General features: G+C 45.7%; 1 protein-coding gene across 1 annotated transcript in view; it reads left to right on the plus strand.

Moving 5' to 3' along the window:
- VSTM4 (V-set and transmembrane domain containing 4) overlaps window positions 1-19,724 on the plus strand; it is an 80,518-nt gene that overhangs the window by 47,816 nt on the left and 12,978 nt on the right. The window contains exons 6-7 of the mRNA XM_052640374.1: window positions 5,926-6,032; window positions 7,405-7,466. Coding sequence (XP_052496334.1) covers window positions 5,926-6,032; window positions 7,405-7,466 — 169 coding nt within the window. The remainder of the gene's footprint in view (window positions 1-5,925; window positions 6,033-7,404; window positions 7,467-19,724) is intronic.

A 19,724-nucleotide genomic window follows, 5' to 3' on the forward strand; every position in this document is an offset into this window, starting at 1 on the left:
TCTGGTTATTCCTGGAATAACACAAAAAGCCTCCACCTGGTTTTGGCATCAGCTGGAACTATGCCACCTGCTACGTGGTGGCGTGGGAGCAGTCTCTCAGCTTCTGTGGGACTAGGTCACTCTCCACCAAATGGGCATCAGCTTGCCTTTGTCCTGTAGCTCAGGGTTATCATGAGGGTTTAATGAGATAATACCGGCTGTGGACTAATTCCTCATAATTACTCATCAAGTGCCCGTGTACCTCTGTGGCTGAACACTTGATGGGGTTTATTTCTAATCCTCATAAAAAGCCTGCTAGGTACAAATTAATCTCCCCAGACTAAGAGCATGAGTGAAACTGCCAACTCGTAGATGAATAGCTAGCCCTCTATACTATTTACAGACCTTTGGATTGCAAGCGCAGATGGTCTTACCCAGGAGAAGGCTCGGCTGGCTCCTGGCCAGGGTGCTGCAGGGTGTGGGCCTCCACCAGGGGACACTGGGCCCTTGGGGCCGTGACTTCTGTCCCCAGCCTCCCTCCAGGCAGCGCTGCCTCCAGGTTTTGATGCGACTCCAGCCAGTCCTGCTCCTCCCAGGAAAGGAGAGGTGGCTCAGGAGCCTTCACCCAGGCCTCATGGAGGACTCATCTTGCTTCCCCAGGAAGCAAACACAATTGCAGTCACCGCTGTGGGACCAACCTGAACCGTGCTCTATGGCCAGAGCGTGAGGTTGTGCTGAGCAGGGGTTGGGGGTCAGTGCCACCCAAACGGGTCCCTTCAGCTGCAGAAGGCAGTGAGTGGATAGATAGATCTGCAGAAGGCAGATAACCCCAGGGATCTCTTTTTGCCATTATTCTTATGACCCAAGGCCAACACTGCATGGAACCGCTGAATATTAAGGAAGCACCTCCCAGTCTTACCAGTCGGCGTTCAGAGATCTTAAACTTACAAACTGAACCTAAGCCAGTGTGCAGACTCCGTGAGAACTGGCAGGGACTGCAAAGGATGAGCTCTCATGACAAGACCAGCAGAACCTCTGAGGTGATGTAAACCATTTATGATGAAAGGCCACGGGGAGGCAGTGGACAGGAAGGTGCCTTGGCAATTACCTCACAAAGGAGCAGCTCTTATCCTGATGCTCTTCGCAAAATGCATGCAAGAAGGTCGTATGCAGAAAGTGATGCATCAGGATCCCCAGGGGTCTGCAGGTCCTTTGTACATGCTCCCACCCTGGTGCAGATTTCTGAGAACTGTGCCAAGTCCAGCCAGCTCCCTGTTCAAGGAGAGCAGATTCCATAATAATGATGATATCGATGCTGGTAAGACAGTCATAGGCGACACCCATTTAGTGCTTCTGCTTACCAGAGGTAGTTCTGTGTGTTTGACATAGTGTGATATATTTATGAGAAAAAGTCTTTTCAAGGGAAGCACCATTCTTCCACCTTGAGAGTGAAGTTCTCCAGGCTGTACAGAGCTCCTGGCATGGACTGTGGATGACCTTGTGTGGTAGTGGAAGCCTATGGAGCGCTTTCAGAAACCTCAAGCCAGATGTCAAGAAACTCACCCTGTTTATGCTAGTCCTTGGCCTTTATCGATGGCAGTTGACCTTGGTGAGGGGGGCCCGTAACTGCAAATGACAGTGAGTTGCTAACATAGCTGTCGTGACCCACAGCCCCCTACAGACCCGAGCACTCAGTCCGGCCTCTCTTTCCAGGACAGAGCTCTCAGCAGCTGCGTTAGTACAGACTGGAAATGCAGTGAAACGCTGATGACGCCTTCTTTTACCTTCTCTTTAGGAAGCTGGTTTAAGCCCAGAGCAGCCTTTCTGGATCTGGCTCTGTCGACCTTCTTCCTGCCCTAGTTTTCTTGTTCTCTGTTGTCTGGGCTGGGCCCAGAGTCCTTGCTTCAGGGCCTGGTGGCAGATGGAACTGGTTGAGATCCCAGTGCGCCTGCCTTGACCCCTCTGAGGCTTCGTTTTCCCATCTAGGAGGGTCAGAGGTTATGGCTGTCAGGTACTTTTCACAGTGCCTTGCGTAGGGTAGACTGATAAATACAAATAAAAGGAGATATCACATTTTTCTTTATTAAATGAGAGAAATTTTTTAAACGGATAAATCTGGTGTTAAAAAGGATGAAAACATGAATATGCTTACCCATTGACCAAGTGGCTATAAAATAGTACTAACTTGTCAGAAATCATTTTGACAGTGGGTATCGAATAGCCTTTAAAATGATCCTTTTTTTCTGAACTAATACTTCCAGGTCTAAGAATTCAAAAAACAAAAGTCTAAGAATGGAAAACCATTATGCACAAATATATTTATAGCAATGTTATTTATATATCAAATTGGGAAACATGTTTAGATGCTGGGGAAAGGCTAAGTAAACTGCAGCATGTCTTGTCATTAGAATAGTAGGAGGGTATATCAATTTGGAAAATGTAGATTAAGTAAAAAGAAGGATGCAAAATTGTAATACAGTTTTATTTTTTAAAAAACAATGTAGAAGAGCTAGGGAAGAGTTGAAATTTAAATCCACGCAAAAGCTTGCCCATGGATGTTGCTAGCAGCTGTTTATTCATAATCTCCAAAACTTGGGAGCAACAAAGATGTCCTTCAGTAGATGAATGAATAAACAAACTCTGGTACATTCAAACAATGGAATATTAGTTGACATTAAAGAGAGATGAGCTATCAAGCTATGAAAAGACATGGAGAAAACTTAAATGCATATTTCTAAGTGAGTGAAGCCAGTCTGAAAAGGTTTAGACAATGTATGGCGTTCTGGAAAAGGCAAAGCTATGGAGACAGTAAACAGTGGTTGCCAGAGATGGGGGAGAGGGATGACTCGGTGGAGCACAGAGGAATCTGGGGGCGTGGAAACTATTCTGTACCTTACTCTAGGAATGTATACACTATAAATTTGTCCAAACCCATAGGATGTACACCACCAAGAGTGAACCCTAATTAAACAGTGACCTTTGGGTGATAATGATGTGTCAAAGTAGTTTCATTAATTATCGCAAATACACCCTTCTGGTGGAAGAAGTTCATGATGTGGCTGGGCAGTGGTCTGTCTGAAATCTCTGTACCTTTTGCTCGGTTTTGTTGTGAACACAGAACTGCTCAAAAAAAGAAATCAAACATGGAAGAGGGAAAAGACTGGAAATATTTACAAAGGTTACGACAGACTTATTGCTTTTGTTTTCATGTCTGTAATTACCATTTTAAAACATGAACATGCATTAATTTATAATGGAAAGAAAAAGAAAACATTTCAAGAGTTTAACATGCTAGGAAATGAAGCTGTACATGTGGTTGTGTATTTAAACAATCCCGAGGGTTTCTGATCCCTTTTTCCCTCTTAGTGGCCAGGGTTTTGTAAACACACATTCCTTTTGGCTATTTGTGAGTTTGCACAGTTGACCTTATCCTTAAAGGCATAGCCAGTTAGAGTTTCTGCCTGATAAAAATAAGCTGTCTTTGGGGACTCTTGGTGTGAACTATGTTCTTAGAAATTTCCCCACTAGTCACTGTGTGACTCAGTCTTTGTTATTTTAAAACTCTGCTGCTGCTGCTGCTGCTGCTGCTAAGTCACTTCAGTTGTGTCCGACTCCGTGTGACCCCATAGACGGCAGCCCACCAGGCTCCCCCGTCCCTGGGATGCTCCAGGCAAGAACACTGGAGTGGGTCGCCATGTCCTTCTCCAGTGCATGAAAGGGAAAAGTGAAAGTGAAGTCGCTCGGTCGTGTCCGACTCTTAGCGACCCCATGGACTGCACCCCACCAGGCTCCTCCATCCATGGAGTTTTCCAGGCAAGAGTACTGGAGTGGGGTGCCATTGTAGGACTGTATTAAAATAGCCTATTTTCTTTTATTAAATGTATACATATTTAGATAGGTATTTGTGTTTAATTTACTGTTTTTCAAAGATCATTCTGTCACATGTGTGCATCTAAGTCGCTTCAGTTGTGTCCGACTCTTTGCAACCCTGTGAACTGTAGCTCACCTGGCTCCTCTGTCCATGGGATTCTCCAGGCAAGAATACTGGAGTGGGTTGCCAAGCCCTCCTCCAGGGGATCTTCCCGACCCAGGGATCAAACCCGCATCTCTTATGTCTCCTGCATTGTCGGGGGGGTTCTTTACCACTAGCACCACCTGGGAAGCCCCTATACAATCACATGGTTTAGTAATTTAAATTTAAAAGTTAAACAATTAATTTTAAAAATATATGTGCAGTGATAATTCTCCCTGTCCAGTCCTCTATCTCTTCCTCAGCACCCACATTCTAAGGAATACTTTTTAAATTCTCTAATGAATATTTCCAAAGTGAATATTTCCAAAGTTTCTCTATGCTTGTGTACATAAATACTAATATATATCATTTTCTCCTTTTTTTAATACAAAAAGTGACACGTTTTACACATTGTCCAACACCTAGCCTTTTCACTTAACAGTGGGTCTTTCCTTATCCTGGTATAAATAGCTTCCTCATTCCAGTTTCAAAGGACCCTCTGTGTGCGTTTATGGATTCGCCATAATTCCCTTCCCCAGTCCCGTGCTGGTGGACAGTTGGGTTGTCTCTAATCTATTGCTGTTACCAATAGCATGATAATGACTTATATGGACCTATGGTACCCATGCAAGAATGTCCACAGAATCAATTCCCAGAAGTGAAACTGCCAGGTCATAGAATAGAAACCTTTCTAATTCTGATAGCCCTGTGATCCTGATTGCTGAATTACTCTGCATCAGGAAGGGTTTCCACTTGTACCCCCAATACTTCTGAGTGCCTGACTCCTCACACCCTTGCCAAAAGAGTGTTTTGCCTTAAGTCTGATAGTTGCCATTCTGATGTGTGCAGAAAGGAAGTGCAGTACATTTTTATTTGGATTCCTCTTTCTTGAGGAAGTTTTAGCACGTTTTCCTAGGTATGAGCCTTTCCTCTTGGGTGAAAACTGTTTACCACCTTCGTTCATTTTGGTTATTGGGTCATATTTTAATGGATTTCTAGACGTCCTGTGTATCATGGAGAGAGCCTCTCTCGGTAACTGTACTTACCTGGACGATTATGTGTCTGAGGACAGAAGAGGCACGCTCCTCTGGGTTGTTGGAGCCAATAGGACGCATTTGAAAGGAGACTGATGGCCTTTCAAGGAAGTGTGTGCCCTCTGTCACGCTGGTGGCCCTGGCAGCAGGTCTCACGTCCGGCCAGTCTGGGCTTGCAGTTTCTGTGTTGTGTGCTTACAAACTGTGGCTTAGGGCAAGCCACTTGGCATCTCTGAGTCTTGGTATTCTTACCTGTAATATAAGGCTTACCCATTACTTTGGGTTATAATGGATAACACATAGAATATGATACTACAGTGATTATGTAAGTAACCACCCAGATAAGTGAAAGCACTCACCACACTCCTGAGGATCATTTCCGGCTCTGCCTTATAGGTGAAGGTGCAGCGGGAGGATATGGCCAATCACGGTGGCCCCGGGGGTCCCAGCTGCAGTTCCCCAGGGTCCTTTCTCACTGGCCCAGGGGCTGCTCTGTCTCTGGATCGTGAACCACAAAGGCATGTGCAAGGCATGCTGGTGTTAGGGGAGCTCAAGGAGAAGTTTTTAGTGCTCTCTGAACACCGTACTGGTGATATAGCCAGACTGAGTAGACCCATTAACTACGTGTAAACCACTAATCTATACATCCCCGAACAATGTAAGCAAGCTGGCCCCGGGTCTCTCCAGAGACTTTGGAACTTTACACATCACATAGTCCTGACTAGCTTGTCTCATCATCCTTAGCCAAGGGTCAGTACCAAGCATCCCTGGAGATAAGCCAGAGCCATCTCATTTCAGCTCTAAAAAGCTCCTGCCTTACATAGGTCCGTCTGGGTTCTCAGAAGCTGTTGCTTGGAACAAAGCTGCCTTTGCCTTCACCTGGGCCTTTTCCTTCTACAGCTCGGGGGAGACGGTCACGAGCGTGACCAGCTTGGCTCCACTGCAGCCCAAGGAGGGCAAGAGGCGGAAGGAGAAGGCTGACGTCCCTCCCGCAGTTCCTGCCAAAGGTAGGGAGCTAGCCAGTGGTCACCGCGTGTGAGCACAGCACCTGGGGCCTGATGTGAGTTTAGGGTGGGAGATGGACAGATGGGGATGCGGCAGTCCTGATTGTATGGCCTGGAAAACTCCACCTAGATTCTCATCATATCTGAGCCCTGTCCCTGAGGTGGGCTGGTGGGGGGTGGCGCCGCTGGCCACACACAGCTTCAGCAGGGAGCTGCGGGGGTTGTAGTGGGGGGTCAGCTCTACAGACTGTTCCAAAGTGTATTTCCTTCTGAACTACTAACGTGATCTGCGCAAAGCAGGATGGGGCAAAAGGGTGTCTGTTCATTTAAGGGAAAATGTTTCTCTGATTTTTCTAAGGATAAAAACCAGGTGAGCAATGTAGTTTGGATTTGTTCTAGGGATAAAAGGAGGGTTATTCCTTGATTCCAAGGAATTATGACGGAGCAGCACAAATGAGGGAGATGGGCATTTCCTGAGGCAAGAACTACAGGTGTCTTTAAACAGTTCCGAAAATAACGGTGGCTAATTTAGGTCATACCTCAAAGGTTTTGATATAGAGTTGGGAATACAAGGGTTGCCCCAGTGAATAATTTAATAGCAAGACAAGATCCATTGTATCCCTCAGCTGGGGCTCTCTAGGGTGTCCCCTAAGTGCCCACTGAGCCCTGTGGCAGAAGGCAGTGGTGCTGAGTCTGAACATATATCAGTGGACAGAGAGGCTGGGAGGCACGGGCCTCCGGGGAGGCATGACACGGGTGGGTCTGGGAGGGAAGGGGGTCCCTGCTCTGGGCTGGGCAGTGTACTGATGTAGAGTCTCATTCTATCAGGGTGGTCAGTGCCCTAACGAAAGACGAAAGTGAGACTCAGAGAACCACGTGGCAGAGCCTGACTTTGGGTTCAAGTCCCAAATCATTTAAATACTAGTCAGTTACATGACATTGCAGGAAGAGCCTCAGTTTGCTCCTCCTTTAAATGGGGACAATAAGACCTTCCCTAATGACTTCACAGGGTGGCTATGAGGGTCAAAGGTCACCACAGTCAGGGTTAGTGTGCAGCTAGGAGGAAGCCCCAGGGAAAGTTCCAGCCTCAGCCTTAACCAAGGATACTTGGTTCTCACCTGCACATCTGACCTCTTTGTAGCTGGTGGTGTTTTATCGACCTTGTTGAGGAGAGAGGATGACATGTCCAAAGGCTAGGAGGGGATCACCATTCCCTGAAGGGCAGCAGTACAACTGTTACCTGGATCAGAAACTAAAGTTCTTCCACGAAGGCAGGAAGGGGCCCAGAAGACTCTGTGTCTGTGGTGCTCATGGTGTGTGGACTCTAAGGGTCCTGGGAGGAGCTGCAAACTAAACCCTTGATGTGTTCCTACAGCTCCCATCGCCACCACGTTCCATAAACCGAAGCTGTTAAAGCCACAAAGGAAAGTCACCCTGGTGAGTAACCACGTTCTCTGTGCTGTCCCCCAAGCCCCAAACGCACTCTGTTCCAAGGAGCACCTTGATTAACTCAAAACATGCTCCAAGTTCTTGGTGCTTCATCCCCAAGCAAAGCCGTTCTCTCTTCTTGGGTCAGCTTTTGAGCCAATTTTTCTCCATACCTAGGTCCCAGAGTGGCTTTTAAAAAATACATATGGGATTGCTTTTTATCATCCATGCTCCTTTTTGAAAAGAAGGAAAAAAATCACACTCTGGAATGAATGAAATATAAAGTGGACCAGCTGGTATAAATTTGTCTTGACGACCACTCTGAAGAGACTGCGGAAGAACCTTCCGGAATATATGTTGTACTTTTCATTTTGAAATACTTTTTAGATTTTCAGAAGCGCTAGAAAGATGATACAGAAAGTTCCTGTCCACTCTGCGCCCAGCTTTTCCTAAGGTTAACATCTCACAAAGCCGTGGTGTATTTGTCAAAACTAAGAATTTAGCCTCAGCATATATTACCATTAACTGCACTCCAGATTCGGGTCAGATTTCAGCAGTTTTTCCACGAATGTTCTTTTTCTGGTGCAGGATCCCATCCAGGCTAGCGCATGGACGTCACGGTCCTGCCTCCCTAACCTCTTCCAGTCAGGACCAGTGCCTCAGCTCTGCGGCCTTGACACTTTAAAGGGTAGTAGCTGCATTTTTTAGAATGTCCCTTGATTGGGGTTTCTCTGAGGTTTTCTAATGATTAGAAATGAGGTTATGGATTTGAGGGAAGCGCAACACAGAAGGGACATGCCTTTCTCGTTGCGTCCCATGGCGGGGACCTGCTGTGACATTCACCTTGACCGGTTGGTAAGGGTGAGTCTGCCAGACGTCTTCATATAAAATCACGCCTTTTTCCTCCCCGTCCTCTATTTGTTAGAAGTCAGTCACTAAGTCCTGGTCACACTCGAGAGGAGGAGAGTGAAGCTGCACCTCTTGAAGGGAGGGAGATCAAAGACCTTGGACACATATGAAAACCACCACAGTCATAGTGTTTTAGGGGAGATGCATCCAGCCCATGCAAATAGTCTGTTTTTCCTTGAACTACCATCTACTCATTTGCGCGTTCGTCAGTGGGTTTTGCTTGCAGCACTTATTACTATGGTGAGTTAATGGTGATTTCCTGTTTTCCTCAACCCGCCTCTGTTTACTACTTAAAAGTCTTCTACAAGCAAGAGCTGGCTCCCTTCTCTCGTTGATTTGTTCACTAATTTCTTTACATCAGTGTGCATACATGGAGACTTAATTTCTTTTAAATGTGTGCTTGTATTGTTTTTCATTTTGTTGCTGATTTTGTTCAGCAGTTGTATATTTGTGTGTGAGAGAGAGAGAGACAGAAAGAGAGAGGGAGAGAGGGGCGGAGAAACGGGCAAGCTTATTCTAAAACGTGTATGAATGGCAAAGCAAACAAACAGAAAAGTGGAGAGTTTGTATATGCCAGTTCACAAAATTTACATTAAAACCGTAGTAACTGAGCCTTGTAGTAAGTAACTGGGCTTCCCTGGAGGCTCAGACAGTAAAGAATTTGCCTACAGTGCAGGAGACCCAGGTTCAATTCCTGGGTCGGGAAGATGCCCTGGAGGAGGGCATGGCAACCCAGGCCAGTATTCTCGCCTGGAGAATTCCATGGACAGAGGAAGGAGCCTGGTGGGCCGCGGTCCATGGGGTCACAAAGAGTTGGGCACTACTGAGCGGCTAACAGTTTCACTTCGCCTTCAAGTAATGGTATTAGCACAAGAATAGAAATATACACCAAAAGAAGATAATGAAGAGCCCCAAACTTATCTGCATATGCATTGTCACTTGATTCTACGACAAAACTGACATTGCAGTGCAGTGAAGAAGGGATTATCTTTTCCGTATATGGTGATTATCTTTTCCGTATATGGTGATTATCTTTTCCGTATATGGTGATTATCTTTTCCGTATATGGTGATTATCTTTTCCGTATATGGTACCGTATATATGTGGTACTTCATACCACAGAAAAAATTAATTAGTATGAAAGGTAAAAATAAAGCTTCCTAAGCATAATGTATCTACACAAGGTCAGGGCAAGCAAAGATTTTCAAATCTGTAATGTTGTGAGCTTGATGGTTGCAGTCAGCACCTGTGTCCTTCTGAATCCAGAGCGTAAGGTTTTAACCAGCTTATTCAAAGCTTTGTCTCGGAGGGAAACCTGAATCTCTGTGCATGACTCTGACATCTTCTCCTGGCTCAGCCTTACCCCTGACCTCTTCTGTGCCCAGGTTATCTGCCGTTCCTCTGGACAGGATGGCTCCTCTGTTTTCCAAGAGAGAACCTCCTTTTCCCTGCAGTGAATTGTGGGTTCTGTTTTCACGCAGTGTGATTCCATCTGGTTCATGTCATCAAAAATCCCTCACCATTTCTGCTCTATTGACTATACTGGTCTTGTCCTCAAATACGGCAGCAAAGGTTTTGCTAATTTCAATAGATCTATGGTCATTCAGTGGACTTTGGGAAACTCAGTTGAACACAGAGGCTGAAATGATCCTCTTTTCTTAGAGCATCCTGCATCCTGCCCATGAGAAGCAGACTCCCCCGATAGTCTGAGCTTAGTCTCCCAGCAGTGCATGCTGCTGCTCATGTGTGCAGGTGTGAGTGCATTTTTCCAGATCTTTTATTCCTAACCCGTGTATTGATCAACAACCTCAAGACTGGTTATAGGTTTGTGAATTCTCCCCATCTTACATTCTAAGCTGTTCAGGGCCTGTTGTTTCTAATCTAATCTCTTACCCCTTGTGAAAACAGAAACTGCTCTTTATTGACGTTCCATTGATACATGCCAAGGATATATAAGAAAAAGTGCTTTTTTGCATGTCATCGTATTTAATTCTCACAGTAAGTCCCCCCATTGCTAGACTTGCCTGTGGGGACACACAAATACTCTGCTTAAGGAAAGCGAGTTCCTACAACCCACGGCGGGTAGCGTTGCATCTCTCATGAGGAAAGGGCTGCTCGCCCCGGATGGAGCAATGTCAGCAGCCTTGAATGGGCAGCTCTCTAGTTCACAGCGACACAGTGCGGCCTCCTTCAGCAGTTTGGGGCCACTCATAAATGAAGTAGATTCAATAGCATTTTCAAAAATAACTGGCTCCAATCACACGTTTCTTTGTTGTGGACTTTTTTGGGAGGGGTGGTTAAAACCCCCTTCACATCTAAATTGGCCCCACATGAGGTTTTTTTTTTTTTTCATTTTTCATCAAATTTTATTTTTTCAATTAATTTAATTGGAGAATAATTACTTTGCAATATTGTGATGTTTTTACCACGCATCAGCATGAAATGGCCACAGGTGTACACGTGTCCCCTGCATCTTGAACCCCCCTCCTACCTCCTTCCCGACGCTGTGGACTTTTTGTTTGTTTGAGCTGGTGTGCTCCTCTGGGACAGAGAGCCTTCTTGATTTGCACAGAAAGTAAGTCAGGGCAGTCATATATGCAGTTCAAAATGGATTCTTTGTTTTATGGAAATATCCATAATGCTGTTATTAAATACCAATTTTCCTGTCCTTTGATCATTTAAGATATGAAAAGACTTAAAATGTTTTAAAGCAAATTTTCCAGAAATGAGTCAATTTGAAGCACCTGCAGCAATACACAGTAAAGGAAAGAACTGACTTTGAGTGTACCTCTGCCTGATCAGCAGCTTAGAGTCAAAAATGCCAGGCCTAGCATCTACAGGTTTTGGTTAATATTAAGATTTATTTTCCCAGTAGGCCAGGATTGACCTCAGTCTCAATTTGGTCGATATTTATCTCTCAGATCAATAAGTCTTGATGGCAGCTGAAACTACAGTCAATAGCTACCTGTTGACTCACACAGGCCTTGGTGGGTAATTTAGAAAATAATTTAGCAACATCTTTTCTTTGGGATCGGGTACCAGTTTAGGTGTTTAATTCTATAACTGCTGCATTTTGCCACAGAATCCATAACACAGTGTTTCCTGGAGTGGTCAGGGCCACAGAGCTCTCCAGCCCCCCAGCCCCTCTTTCCAGAGTGATGTTGACACATGCTCACCCCAAGAAAGCAACCTGCCCACTGCCTCCACTGACTCATTGGCAAGAAGGAAGAACCTCCGTTTATTGAGCATTTACTGTGTATCAGCTCCTCTGTTAGGAGCTTTGCAGGCTCCATCTCCCTCATCTCAACCACACACGCCAACCTCAGCAGACCCTCGGACTCCAGGCAAAAATGACAGGCCTGGGTCCTTGCGTTTTCATCCTCAAAGCTTAACATCTTTTCTTATGTTTCCAAGATAACATGGCATTTTGCAAGAAGTATATATACCAGAGACTAATAGCGGTTTGAAAGAAAAAATGATAGGACTCAAGAAGAAAAAAGAGGTGAGAAAGGCATTTTAGACGTTTTATAATTGAGGTGTCTAAACTGCCTTCCCCTATTTTAACAAAAGAACCAAACACAACAACCTGTTCTCAAAACTAGCTTATGAAGCTGTGCCTTGTCACCAAGGGTCCTTCTGATGGACAGTATGTTCCTTTTGTCTAACAACCTGGAATACTGACGATGAATCATTATTCCAATATATCAGTGGTTCTTCATCGTTAAGGGGCCAGGACGCACTTTCCCAAAGCTCAAAATGTGTATCCTTCCAGTTGGCGGTGGGGGGATGGACACGGCCTTCAGGGTACCCCTGTTTCCTCCTCGTGGTCTTGGGATCCCTGAACCCACTGAGATAATTTGCACACTTCCAGAAAAGGCTGTTGTCGCCTCCTTGTTTCAGAAGGAGCAGAGTGTGTTTGATTTCCTTTTCTTGCCCTAGGCCATTTACTGATTCAGAGACCTCGTGGAGGGAGAGAAAGCAGTCTCTGTGATGGGGAGGCGAGACCTCGATAGCAACAGGGACTGTGAGCTGGAGGGTCGGACTGGCGGCATCCCCAGAACGACTCGCAGAAGGTGCAGTCCTGGGGGCTCCTGCCTCAGGGTCACGCCTCCTCACTGAGGCTCCCTCAGTGGGTCACCTCTGTTTCCTCTCTCTAGAACCAAGGCACTCGCCTGTAGCACTCTGTAGCTAGAAAGATCAGACTACCCTTGTCCTCTAAGGAGAAACTGTCCCTTGTGAGCAGAAGGCTGAAGACACGGGGAAATCAGGAGCATCAGGGGCTCAATTACAGCAAGTTTCCTAGTGGGTCTCTTGTATCCTGCCTCCCCCTCGGATCCATCTCCTGCACTAGTGCCTAGGGGTCCTTCTCAAACGCAACTCCAGCCCTGTCATTTCCCTGCTTGAAACACTCTTGTGGTTCCCCCTTGCCTCCAGGATGAGGCGCGGCTTCCTGCGAGCGGCGGCTGTCGTCACTGGTCTCCCCCTCCACTCCACCACCCGCCACCCTGTGCGGCCCAGGTCCCCTCACTGCTGGCCCCATGAGCTCCGTCCTGCACCTGTTGCCTGGCCCATCCTCCCACAGGGCTGCCTCTCGCCTCCAGCAGGCAGCTCACACATCACTTTTTTTCTGAGGCCTCCTGCTCCTTCAGCCCCACTTCTTCACTCATCTGGACTCTCCTAGGCATCAGTGCTACCCTCTGTATGTCAGGGACTTGCCAATGCCAACTCTCATGGCACATTTTAGTTAATCTGTTCTACCTGACCCCGCAAGGCACTGATGCCCTTGTCCCTGGGAGTAAACATGGGTGGCCGGCCGTCACCCCAGCTGACTGCTTTCCGTCTCGGCTGTCACCCGTCCCCAGATGGTGAGGCTGGCTTCCGCTCCTCCACCTCCTCAGAGTGTCGCCTGTCTCTGGGTCCTCTTCTCCTTGAACACGTTGCCTGGGAGGCTCAGCACTCTCACAGGTGCAACAGCCACCTGTGCAGCGCGTTGCTTTCCTGATCTCAGTCTTCAAGCCAGTTCCTCAGTGGTTCTTCTGACCGCTTATGAAACATTCCCCAGGGGGCTCCACATGTACCCAAACTTGGGCACACAAAATTCATCACCTTCCCCCGGTCCTGCCCCGCCTAGGATATCCCCGCTGTCCAAACTCTAGGCGCCTTCTCCCCCATCCGCATGCCCATTGGTGCCCGAAGGCTGTCTGTGACTTCCCAGGCCCCTGGCTTGTCGTTTCCTCCTCCCTGGCCACAGCTGGCCCCCGTGCCCACCGCGTCCCCATCCATCTGACTTCAGGACCGCACCCCCACCCCCTGAGGGTCCTTCAGCACCTGGCCTCACCTGTATCTCAGCACTTCTCATGCCTGACTCAACTTTCTTCCTCACTAGAACCACATCATGCCTTTTTACAAAGTGACCTTTATGTTTCTCTTACTGTGAAGGCTGTATGTGGTAGACAGCTTCACTTCGGTTCAGTTCAGTCGCTCAGTCGTGTCTGACTCTTTGCGACCCCATGAATCGCAGCATGCCAGGCCTCCCTGTCCATCACCAACTCCTGGAGTTCACTCAAACTCATGTCCATCAAGTTGGTGATGCCATCCAGCCATCTCATCCTCTGCCGTCCCCTTCTCCTCCTGCCCCCAATCCCTCCCAGCATCAGGGTCTTTTCCAGTGAGTCAACTCTTCACATGAGGTGGCCAAAGTACTGGAGTTTCAGCTTTAGCATCAGTCCTTCCAAAGAAATCCCAGGGCTGATCTCCTTCAGAATGGACGGTTGGATCTCCTTGCAGTCCAAGGGACTCTCAAGAGTCTTCTCCAACACCACAGTTCAAAAGCATCAATTCTTCAGCGCTCAGCTTTCTTCACAGTCCAACTCTCACATCCATATATGACCACTGGAAAAACAATAGCCTTGACTAGCCTACTTTGTTGGCAAAGTAATGTCTCTGTTTTTCAATATGCTATCTAGGTTGGTCATAACTTTTCTTCCAAGGAGTAAGCATCTTTTAATTTCATGGCTGCAGTCACCATCTGCTATGATTTTGGAGCCCCAAAAAATAAAGTCTGACACTGTTTCCACTCTTTCTCCATCTATTTCCCATGAAGTGATGGGACCAGATGCCATAATCTTTGTTTTCTGAATGTTGAGCTTTAAGCCAACTTTTTCACTCTCCTCTTTCACTTTCTTCAAGAGGCTTTTGAGTTCCTCTTCACTTTCTGCCATAAGGGTGGTGTCATCTGCATATGTGAGGTTATTGATATTTCTCCTGGCAATCTTGATTCCAGCTTGTGCTTCTTCCAGCCCAGCATTTCTCATGATGTACTCTGCATAGAAGTTAAATAAGCAGGATGACAATATATAGCCTTGACGTACTCCTTTTCCTATTTGGAACCAGTCTGTTGTTCCATGTCCAGTTCTAACTGTTGCTTCCTGACCTGCATACAGATTTCTCAAGAGGCAGGTCAGGTGGTCTGGTATTCCCATCTCTTTCAGAATTTTCCACAGTTTATTGTGATCCACACAGTCAAAGGCTTTGGCATAGTCAAGAAAGCAGAAATAGATGTTTTTCTGGAACTCTCTTGCTTTTTCCCTGATCCAGTGGATGTTGGCAATTTGATCTCTGGTTCCTCTGCCTTTCTAAAACCAGCTTGACCATCTGCAAGTTCACGGTTCATGTATTGCTGAAGCCTGGCTTGGAGAATTTTGAGCATTACTTTACTAGCATGTGAGATGAGTGCAATTGTGCGGTAGTTTGAGGATTCTTTGGCATTGCCTTTCTTTGGGATTGGAATGAAAACAAACCTTTTCCAGTCCTGTGGCCACTGCTGAGTTTTCCAAATGTGCTGGCATATTGAGTGCAGCACTTTCACAGCATCATCTTTCAGGATTTGAAATAGCTCAACTGGAATCCCATCACCTCCACTAGCTTTGTTCATAGTGATGCTTTCTAAGGCCCACTTGACTTCACATTCCAGGATGTCTGGCTCTAGGTGAGTGATCACACCATTGTGATTATCTGGGTCATGAAGATCTTTTTTGTATAGTCCTTCTGTGTATTCTTGCCACCTCTTGTTAATATCTTCTGCTTCTGTCAGGTCCATACCATTTCTGTCCTTTATTGAGCCCATCTTTGCATGAAATGTTCCCTTGGCATCACCAGATGGTCAATCCCGAAATCAGATTGATTATATTCTTTGCAGCCAAAGATGGAGAAGCTCTATACAGTCAACAAAAACAAGACCGGGAGCTGACTGTGGCTCAGATCATGAACTTCTTATTGCCAAATTCAGACTTAAATTGAATAAAGTAGGGAAAACCACTAGACCATTCAGGTATGACCTAAATCAAATCCCTTATGATTATACAGTGGAAGTGAGAAATAGATTTAAGGGCCTAGATCTGATAGATAGAGTGCCTGATGAACTATGGACAGAGGTTCATGACATTGTACAGGAGACAGGGATCAAGACCATCCTCATGGATAAGAAATGCAAGAAAGCAAAATGGCTGTCTGAGGAGGCCTTACAAATAGCTGTGAAAAGAAGAGAAGTGAAAAGCCAAGGAGAAAAGGAAAGATACAAGCATCTGAATGCAGAGTTCCAAAGAATAACAAGAAGAGATAAGAAAGCCTTCCTCAGCAATCAATGCAAAGAAATAGAGGAAAACAACAGAATGGGAAAGACTAGAGATCTCTTCAAGAAAATTAGAGACACCAAGGGAACATTTCACGCAAAGATGGGCTCAATAAAGGTAGACACCTTAGACACTGAAAACACTCTTTTAAAGTTTTTAAAAATTGTTTAAAAATTTTTTTAAATTGTTTAAAAAATTTTTTAAATACACAGAATATAAAATTTAGCATCTTAGCCATTTTTAAGTATGCAGTTCAGTGGTGCTAAGTATATTCACATTGTTGACAATTTCCAGAACTCTTTTCATCTTGCAAATGCCTGTACTCATTAAATAACTCTCCACTCTTCCCTCCCCCAGTCCCTGAGAGCTACCCTTCTACTTTGTCTATAAATTTGACCACTCTGGGTACCTCCTATCAATAGAATCATTTGGTATTTATCTTTTTGTGATTGGCTTGTTTTACTTAGTATAATGTTGTGAAGGATCATTTATGTTGCAACGTGTCAAAATTTCCTTCGTTTTCAAAGCTGAATAATATTTTGATTTATGTGTATTTGTTACATTTTGTTTATCCATTCATCTGTCAATGGACTCTTGGGATGCTGCCGCATGCTATGATGAACATGGATTATGTATATTTATTACACTTTGTTTATCCATTCATCTGTCGATGGATTCTTGGGATGCTGCCGCATGCTACGATGAACATGGATGTGCGTTCTCACCAACGGTGCACAAGGGTTTCCTTTTCTCTGCACCCTTGCCAACACTTGTTTTCTGTGTATTTTTTTGTAGCCTTCCTAATGGGTGTGAAGTGGCGTCTCCTTGTGGTTTTGAGTTACATTTTCATAATGATTAGTGATGTTGAGCATCTTTCTCATGTGCTTTGGCCATTTGTATTTCTTCTTTGTAGAAATGTCTGTTCAAGTCTTTTCCCATTTTTAAATCAGATTTTTGTGTGTGTGTTTGTAGATGTTCCTTTATATATTCTGGATATTAACTCCTTTCATATATATAATTTGCACATGTTTTCATCCATTCTGTAGGTTGCCTTTGCACTCTGTTAACTATGTCCTTTAATGCCCAGAAGTTTTAAATTTTGATTAACACTAGTTTTAAAGTCATAGACAACTTGTCCATCACTGTGTCCTCAGTGGGGGACCTGGGATCTGCAGACTGTATGTGGAGTGGATGAACCGAGGACAAAGATCTGAGACTGCAGCTCTAGGTCCTCAGTGCTCAATGTGAGGTCCAGGGACCAGCAACGTGGGCATCACCTGGGAGCTTGTTGGGAAAATAGCAGCTCAGGCCCCACCCTAGATCTACTGAATTAGAATCTGCAGTTCAACAGGGTCCCAGATGAATCCGATGCACCTTGACGTTTAAGAAGTACAGTTCTGCATAACTTAACAGACAGTAGCCAGCTCTGGTTGGGTTATTGCTGGCAAGACCGAGTCATCACTGGCCTCCTCCAGAAACAGCTATACTAACACTTTAGTAAGACAGGTCAGCCCACTTGGGAGAATGGTGAATTTTCTCGTTATCAGCAGAGATAATTAAACATGAGAATCTGCTTCTAAAGGGTATTGTGACTCTCCCTCATTCCTGAAAACCTTTCCTGGATAGCTCATCCTCATCTCAGCTTGGTGTAGCCCTGTCCTGTGGCCTTCTAGGACCCCTCACAGTCACAGGTAGAGAATTCTGACGTGTAGGGAAATGTGTAGCCAAGACTCGTTTGCCTGGGATTCCCTTGGGTTTATAAAGTCTGCAATAAACCTGCCTCCTCTCATGGAATCTGAAAGATCAGAGAACTTAAAACTGCCAGAGGATGAGGTTCATTCCATCATTGTTGAAGGGAACCTGTCTTAGGAGAGGGCCTTCCTTCTGCCCAGTGTCAGCCCAGGACTGAGATGCCAGCTCTGTTCAGTGTTTCCCTGGTGTCTGGAAAGAACCCCCCTTCTTCCAGCTTAGTTTTTACTATCCAGAATGTACTTCTAAGACCAAAAAGAGTTTTTCTCTGATCAGTAGCAGAAAAGGGCTTTGAGGCCCATTAGACTCCAGTGATGGAATTCTGAGAAGATTTTAATAATAACCCAAACTCCAGCAAAATTATTTCCAGAGGACATGCATTCAGGTTTCTTGAAGGATGTTTATAATAAGCTGGAGAATTTCTCTTGTTGTCGTTAAGTGTGCTAGCACTGGTTTCAGTTGAATTCTACATGAAAAGGATATATTAACCTGCATAATATATGATCATAATCTCGATTTAAAATTAAAAAGAAGGAAAAGACCCACAACCACATGAACAATATATCGCCTGAAGTAAAAGCCTTGGGAAAAAAACAAAAACTATGCTTGTACCACGCTAGTCCCATTTTTAGAGAGATAAAAATTCTATGCCCCCCTCGGTACACATGCACATCCCATTATTGTCACGGGGAGTTATCTATGTCGACTGGAGGGAAAAGGAGATGCCGGGGCTTCGGAATGGATGAGAGTGGGGGAAACAGAAGTCGTTTCATTTCATGGGCTTTCTTCAGTCAGAGCGGGAGGGGCGAGCGGCTGGGTCTTTCACGACTGAGGTGTGATCACCAGGGAGGCAGGATCAGGTGTCTCAGAAGTGGCAGTGGGAAGATCCCGAATCAGGGGCTCAGCCCTGACGCTGGGTTGTCACTTCCCCGTAGGCCAGGAGGCTGGTTCTGGTGTCCCTCTGCTGCCTTGCGCTGTCTCCAAACAGCTGCTGGGCTGGAGGCTTCTCAACTGTATCACAGGCCAGTGGAGGTTGGTCAAGACTCTGATGTTCTTAAGGATGGCCCAAGTGAAGCCATTGCTTTCAGGAGTCTTTTAAGACTGGTAGCACCCTAAGCACTCATGAGGACCTTTTTTCGGGAGACGATGAGAATCCTCTAGAAGTGATACAGAGGGAGACTTTCCCGTTCTGTTCTCGAAGGGTAGTGCAGCTGTGTGCTTTCAGGAGGCAGGTGGCTTCGGGACTGACCACCTCGGAAATGCGTCCCTCCCATTTGCTGCATCGCGGATTCATTGGAATTGTTTTGCTGTCTCACATTCAGTGTTGACAGGGAGTGTACGAGTTGCTCTAGGGGTTGCAGCGCTGGCCTCTGACAAAGGTGAATAGGCGTCATAGAGGTGAGCTGGGGCCAAGGACAGCCCCGGCTGAAAGCAGGCCTGGAAGTCCAGCAGGGCCAGTCCACTGAGTGACTCCGCCTGGCCACACAGACCCACCCTGCCTTTGGGGGTCTTGAACCCACTCTGGGGCAGGCCCATCCCTGTGTGTCTATAGGGAATGTCCCTGTGAGAGGCAGCTTGCTTTCCATATCAGCTCAGCTAATTTGCTGCCTTTATTGGGCACTTCATTGTTGGGATCGTTGCACTGCCAGGAATTTTTTTTCATTCTGTTTTATTTTTGTAATCTCATGGAGCAATATCATTTGTATTCATATTTGATTTTTTTTTAAAAGCCTATTTCATTGAAAACTTCAGTTTTGAATGCAGAACACTTCAGAGTTGTTATTAGAAGATTTTTTCAATCTCAAATAGAGAATACAAGAAATGAAGTACCATCTTGGGGGAAAAAAGAGAGTAATGAAGCATCATCAACCTATAATATCTGTAGCATCAAGCTAGACATCCAGAACGTCAGGAAGATGATTTCTACATGAAGCTCAGTCAGTGACAAACTAACAGTATATTTAGGGGATTTTGTTTC

This window comes from Budorcas taxicolor, chromosome 5, assembly GCF_023091745.1.
Source record: "Budorcas taxicolor isolate Tak-1 chromosome 5, Takin1.1, whole genome shotgun sequence".
Taxonomy (NCBI): Eukaryota; Metazoa; Chordata; class Mammalia; order Artiodactyla; family Bovidae; genus Budorcas; species Budorcas taxicolor.